At 34.7% G+C, this 7,564-nt stretch overlaps 1 protein-coding gene across 1 annotated transcript; it reads left to right on the top strand.

Moving 5' to 3' along the window:
- Window positions 1–1,197: 1,197 nt before the first annotated feature.
- Window positions 1,198–7,342, top strand: LOC110039425 (histone-lysine N-methyltransferase family member SUVH9-like). Its single transcript, XM_020744480.1, has 2 exons — window positions 1,198–3,467; window positions 7,250–7,342. The coding sequence occupies exon 1, from the start codon at window positions 1,434–1,436 to the stop codon at window positions 3,390–3,392; it is 1,959 nt and encodes a 652-aa protein (XP_020600139.1). The 5' UTR covers window positions 1,198–1,433; the 3' UTR covers window positions 3,393–3,467; window positions 7,250–7,342.
- Window positions 7,343–7,564: the final 222 nt, after the last annotated feature.

The raw sequence follows: 7,564 nt of genomic DNA, 5'->3' as shown, positions 1-7,564 counted from the left end.
CTAATTAAGCTATGGAAAATGCTTGAATTTTTTTCTACGGATGTTTTGAAGCCTTTCCTTTCATTTTTTAAAATGATCTTTGTGGGTGTCCTTTTTTAAACAAAATATGTAACTTATGCTTCTACTAACAATAGTCTCTGCTTATCGAGTAAACATTCCATCTCTAACTCTTCATCTTTAACTCCTTTATCTTATCCTTACATTTATGAAACCTTCTACTCAGGTTTCTACTTTGTGTTTTTATTAAGGGGATATTATTACGGCTTGTAAATCCTACATGGAATATAGTAGAAATATCAATGCCTCTTTCGGCACATCCCTATAATCTTTGTACTGTTTTTATTCTTCACTTGCCACTTTCTCTATATGTCTGAATCTAATACATCATTCAATGATTTTCTTTAAAATGCCTCTTCTTATGTACCAAACTATATGCTTGGATAATGAACTCAAGTACAAGCTTTTTTTTCTTGTACTTTTCTCCTAATTTGCTAACCAAACAGCTGATATCTTCACCAAAACTCATCCTCCCACGCGATTTTAAAATCTACTGAGCAAACTCAATATGACATCCACCATACCATCATGAGCTTGAGAGAGGTGTGTTAAAAAATAAATCAATGACATTAATTGCCCTCATATGATGTAATGACATTAATTGCCTATATGAAGTAATTAACGCCGATTTCATATGCTGATGTCTAGGCTTAATTTTAGCTTTTAATTTATTTTCTTTCCTATTCAAAATCTTAGAATACTTGTATGAATACCATCTTTTTTATAATGGAATGAGTGCATCAAGAAATACAAATACTTTTTCCTTTATTATATATATATATATATATACATATATGTATATATATATATATATATATCGATATACAGAACAAATTTTACTTGGGGCTGGTTATCGCATTTTTCCTGAGAAGGAAAAGTGTTCCCTACCGAAAAACCCAAAATAATCATTTCAAGCACTTAATTTTTTGACCATTTTAAAGCGGTGATATATGAAATTATCGAAACAAAACCTAAAACCTATCGTTTCGAAGGAATAAATGGCAAAAAAGACATTTCACACATTTCGGCCGGAAAATAGCTCATTTTTCGGCTGCCAGTACTCAGTACTCATTCTTTATTCCCAGCTTGCCCTTTGCAGCGTCATTTCCAGTTCCATCATCTGCCTTTTCCTCGGACGCTCATCACAATAGAACTGCCTCGCGAGTTTGCTCCACCCTCAAATTATCATTATGCCCAAAAAATAAAACAATATCACAATTATCTCCCGTCATCATTCACCTCTCTCTCTCTCTCTCTCTCTCTCTCTCTCCCCCCTCTTGTTGGCCATCAGTCAGTGCCACTCCTGCATCAACCTCCGATCAGATCCTTCTGAATCACCTCCCTGTGACAGGAAGAACTCTCTCTCTCTGCTCGCCATGGCTTCCCCCACCTCGTCCTTAGATCTCAACCTACTTCCCTCTCCCAAAATCGAGCCAAAATCAGAACCTCGCGAATCCAACTCTTACATCGGGCCCATCCCACAAATCCCGAATCCTAATTCCACACCAGACCTAAACTCACTATGCATCGTCCGCTTCACTGACCCTAACACTCCTCTGCTGCATCTCTCTCCGACGGCCACAGACGAAGAAGCTCTTTTTTTGGAGTTCTATCGGCTGGCTCACCTCTTCATGGCCTCCTACGCCTCTTCAAACTCCCATCCCAACCCTCTCGCATCGGCTCCCCCGCCGTCGTCCTCCCTTTCTTCCTCTCCCTCTCTCTCTCCATCCTCCACGTTAATTATTTCGAAGAAGCGGAAAGCTCGCTCGGCGGAGATGGTACGTGTCTCCTCCCTCGGCGAACAGGACCAGATCTACTTCAGGGACCTCGTCCGTCGCACTAGGATCACCTTCGAGTCGCTTAGGGTTTTGATCATCCGCGACGAGGCGAAGGGAGAGGGTTTGGGGGCTTTTGGAAAGAGAAGTCGTGCCGATCTTAAAACCGCAGCGTTAATGACCGATCGCGGACTATGGCTTAATAGGGATAAGCGGATTATTGGCTCGATACCTGGGATTTTCGTAGGGGACGTCTACTTTTTTAGAATGGAGCTTTGTGTGATTGGCTTGCATGGTCAGGTCCAAGCTGGGATCGATTATGTACCTGCTAGCCGCAGCAGCAATGGAGAGCCTATTGCCACCAGCATTATTGTTTCAGGTGGCTACGAGGATGATGATGATGGTGGGGACGTTCTGATATATACAGGTCATGGAGGAAGAGACCGGAATCTGCATAAGATGTGTGATGCACAGAAACTTGAGGGAGGAAATTTAGGGCTTGAGAGAAGCATGAGGTATGGGATTGAGGTGCGAGTGATTAGAGGAGTAAAGTTTGATCAGAGCCCAACGGGGAGATTATATGTCTATGATGGGCTTTATAAGGTTGTTGATTGCTGGCTGGATACGGGAAAGTCTGGATTTGGTGTATACAAGTACAAGCTTCTGAGAATTGAGGGACAAGAAGAGATGGGCAGTGCTATTCTTAAAATGTCACTTAGCTTGAAAATTAATCCTTTGAGCGTGAGGAAAAATGGTTTGTTCTGTAATGATATCTCCATGGGGAAGGAAACTGTTCCTGTTTCACTGTATAATGACCTAGATGATGATCAGGATCCTTTGCAGTTTGAATACCTAGCTCGACCAATTTATCCACCTGATGTCCAAGAGAAGTTTAATGGTGAGGGCAATGGTGGGTGTGAGTGCAGAACAAATTGTTCTGATAATTGCTATTGTGCTACTCTGAACGGGGGTGAATTTGCTTATGGAGGAAGTGGAGTTCTTCTGAGAGGAAAACCATTGATTTATGAGTGTGGTATAGCATGCCAGTGTCCCCTGAGTTGCCCAAACCGAGTGAGTCAGAAGGGGCTTAAGCACCAGTTAGAGGTTTTTAGATCCAATGAAACTGGGTGGGGTGTTCGGTCATTGGATTTGATTAGAGCTGGGTCCTTCATCTGTGAGTTCAGTGGGATAGTGCTAACAAAGAAGCAAACAGAACTGCTTTCTCAAGCTGGTGAAAGTTTGGTGTATCCCAATAGATTTCCAGGAAGATGGGCTGAATGGGGAGATATATCTGATGTTTTCTCAGATTATTTGCCTCCAAAATACCCTTATCTGCCTGATTTGAGCTTCTCCATAGATGTTTCAAAAGCAAGGAACATTGCTTGTTATTTAAGCCACAGTTGTAGCCCAAATGTGTTTTTGCAGTTTGTTCTGTATGATCATTATAATGTCTCATATCCCCATCTTATGATCTTTGCAATGGAAAATATTCCTCCTTTGAGAGAGTTGAGTATAGACTATGGGGTTGTAGAGGAGTGGGTTGGGAAATTGACACTATAGCTACTCAAAAATATCGTTACGATCTTTTGGTGACTAGCAACTTGCTAGTGCTTTTTGTGGTTCACCATCCAGCAGGTAACCTTGCAATTCTCTTTTTCCTTTTATCTCAGATGTTTGTCCCATTCCCTCAATTTAGTTTTGGCTTGGCTTACGAATATCAGACTTCTGAGATTTCTAGATTACATATAACTGGATGACAACTTGTATGCATACATTTGAAAGTATTTCATATGTAAAATATTTTCCTCTGTAAAAAAAATGATCAATTGGTCACAACATTTCTTTTACAACACTGCTGTAATTATAAATGAAATGTCAATAAATGATTATCATTGAATATCCATGTCTTTATCTCCTTGTAGTTTTGCTTCTGTTCTATCTATTTATGACCTTATTTTCTTTTGTAAAAAATGATCATTTGGTGACGGCATTTTTTTTTACAATACAGCTGTAATTATAACTGAAACGTAAATAAATGATTATCATTGAATTTCCATGTCCTCTTCTCGTTGTAGTTTTGCTTCTGTTCTATCTATTTTTTACAATTGTTTAAGTCTCTACTTAAGCATCTATAATCTTTTCTCTGCTTTATGGTTGGTACACAACAGATGTTATATTTTTACTTTTGCTCTTATTGATATTCTGATGGCTCTTTTTGAACTGCCTATCATTCATCAACTTCATTTTAGTAAAACAAGCTATGCTCTTGGAGTTAAATTTTCGTTGATATTTTATGTTTAATATTCGGAGAGTTGTGTGCCTTTATAGAGTAGATTTGACTTCATTGTTCCTCTACCAAAAACTTTGTAAGAATTTTAATAACTGACAAACTTTAGAGTTAGACTATTGCTAAACTCTATTATTGTTATCTTGTTAACTTATGGGAAATTTAACTGGCTTTTATGGTTCTAGTAGTCAGGAGTTTTTTTATCTTATATAAGGTGTGTAATACTATAATACTAGCATTTATAATGTCTGATTGAGTTATTTTACTAAAACTGAATAGACATTTAATAAAAATCTTCCCAGCTGAAATAATCCAGAACTCATAAAAGTTTTTACAATTGAATGCTCAAAAAAATTCTTTCTCCTACTATCATATATCATTCTAACATTGTTAGTCTTAAAACATTATTTTATTTGGTATAATGTTTTTTCTATCAAATATTAAATACTATGGACTGTTGGCGCGCGCTACCTTATAACAATACTTGCCTTGTTTTATTTGGAAAATTTGTATAAGTAACACATAATTCTTATGATTTACATTTTTCTCACAAGAACTTCCATATTTACATATTGCATTGAATGAAAAGGTGTATTTAATTTTTAAAAAGTGGTAATAGCGCCATTTTTGATGTAATATTAAAGTTTTGAGTGCCAGTTGTGTAATTATGAAAGTTTAGGTCACAGATATGTAAATACATAAGAATTGTGTGCTATGTATGCCAATGCCCCTTTTCTATTTTAATGAAGTGATCGAAGAAAATTTTTTGAATGCCACTGGAATCAACCCTATGTTTAGGATGGTATGTGGGTTACGGTTTTTTATCATTTCAACACGGTAATGGTAAATTTTGCTGTATAAAAAGACATTAATAGAGGTATTGTATGAAAACGAATTTTTTTTCTAATCCATAGGATGAGATTTATTATAAAGTAAACAAGTTGAACCTAAACAGTAGTAACAACTTTCAAGACTCTTAGCAGCCAGACTGACCCGATTAGTTTACACCTACCGGTATGGATACCGATATAGCTAGGATGTGAGACTCAAATTAGGTAATTAAAAAAATTTTGGTGTGCAAGAGTTAGCATGGACATTAATATTTATGTTCCACATTATTCTTATCATATGATCCAATGTGATTTGTTATTCTGATGGCTCAATTACTGTAATTTCCGCTCATGTATGATATTAAAAGCTCCTGGTTACAAATTGTATTAAATCTACCACTTACGAAATTTCTATAAAAAACAACTCAAGGTAAATTGAAAGGTCAAGTAATTGATGTCTATTTGAATTTGATTTTTTCTTAGGGGAAATTTTCATATGTACCTCACAATTCCTATGTATTTATATATATTAAACCTAAAGTTTGATATTTTAAGACTTAATGTGTTATAACCCTATGCATGAAAATGCATATTTCAATTCTAAAAAGTTAGTAATAATGGTTTTCTTAGGTAATATTAAAGATATAACTGTTTTTCTTCACAATGTGTTAGATATGCATATGCATAAGCATTGTGTGTTTTTAAAAAACCCTATGCATTGTGTCCCTTTCTTAAATCTCGAGAAACAAAACTACAATCTTCACAATGTGTTAGATATGCATATGCGTAAGCATTGTGTGTTATGTATATAAATGTCCCTTTCTTAAATCTCGAGAAACAAAACTACAAATAATTTCATTTGTCATGCGTCCGGGTGATTGGTCATAATGACTCATTTGGCTGCTTGAAGTTAAGATCAAGTTTTTAAAACAAGATTATGTTTGTCCAGTTTATCATTTCGTTGGATATAATGTGTCATTAACCTATAATTCCTACGATTCAACTTTTCTTTTGGAGTGCAACCGATACCTCTATTGCAACTTCAACTACTAAATATGATGATTTAGGAAATTATAATAGATTAGGTGAGTTATAGTAGCTACATAATTTTTACAAGTAGTTTTAGTTGTATTAGACTTAATGCAAGTATTTAAGTCCTCCTTTGTAGTACAAAAGCATGAAAAATAAATGGACTAGTGCTCCTTGATTTGATTTTCTTTTCTTATACATTTTCAATCTTGCATTTTTTTGAGTTATTGGTAAACTAAAATCGTCATCTCTCTTCCTCTCCACTTTATTTTGCTAGGTTGTGCAACCTTTGTGTTATAATTGGTACTCACATTGATCCTTGCCAATGCCTAGTTCCCCATCTATAGCCTAAAAATAAAAATTAAAAAATTAAACAAATGAAAGAGGAGAATCTCATAGCAATAGGGATTAGTTCATTTTATTTTGCAATTTTTCATGCCATAATACCTCCAAAGATTAGTTAGCACTTACAGAGACTTACTAGATATCTTTCAAGTCCAATACAATCCAAACGAGCTATTACAACAACATAACTACTAAATATTGAGCTTCCTTATCAAATGTCATCATTTTGTTTGAACACAAATACAATATCACAGCTTCTTATCTTTTTTATTATTATTATTTATTTTATTTATTTTCTAATTTTCTATATTGGATTCTTCATTTTGTTTCCAACTAATGAGCTTTGTAGTCAACCACATCACAGCTTCTATGTTAGTTGAAAATCTTTCAAAGGGCGCTGGTAGCCGTTTCACCTGTCTCAAGATATCCCATGACATTCAATATAAATAAATGTAATTATTCAAAAACTCAAATTTGATTACTTGGGATAAGTTTAATGATCTATGTTAGTTGATCTAAGCCTCCAATAGGCTTTTTAATCTCTTCCTTACAGCAGCTTCCTTTACATATGAAGGATACTACTGGAATTGTGCGGTTCAGTTATATCCCGCTAGCTAGTCTAGATAAACGTAGTTTTTTCTTAATTTATTTTATTGTAAAGTAAACGCAATTCTTGGTGCTTACATTGGAAACAAAATTTTTGGTGAAGATATTTTGATTAGAGTTTGCTCAAACCTTAAATATTTTTTATTTTAGCAGCATGCTTTATCTTATGGTAGAGATGTGCTGTTTGTTCTATTGTTTTTCTATTTATTTATTTTATTATTATTATTATTATTGTTATTATTATTATTATTATGCATTTCTCTATTTATTTATTTATTTATTTATTTATTTATTTATTATTATTATTATTATATTTCTAGATATGGATTGTCCTACGTCACTTCCTCTCTTTGCACTCATGCACATCCTACAAACAGACGACGCTGCGCGCACATTTTTACCAAGTCAGATTCAATGCATTATCTTCAGTTTCTCAAGGTCAATAAATTAATAGGCATGATTAGTTTATTGTTGCTTAATCTTTTTCTTGGGAGGAAAATTATGGTTCAATTTTTTTTTCTAATTAAAAAATGACATTATCATCTTTTGGAAGATTAAAATCATTTGTTGTCATTGCATTTATGATAGTGGCATGCATGATTTCAAATAAGTTTAAGATATTTCGGGCTTGTAAA

Source organism: Phalaenopsis equestris, unplaced genomic scaffold (genome assembly GCF_001263595.1).
Source record: "Phalaenopsis equestris unplaced genomic scaffold, ASM126359v1 Scaffold000002, whole genome shotgun sequence".
In the NCBI taxonomy this organism is placed as follows: Eukaryota; Viridiplantae; Streptophyta; class Magnoliopsida; order Asparagales; family Orchidaceae; genus Phalaenopsis; species Phalaenopsis equestris.
The sequence above is the reverse complement of the archived record's forward strand: the minus strand, read 5'-3'. Positions and strand labels throughout refer to the sequence as shown.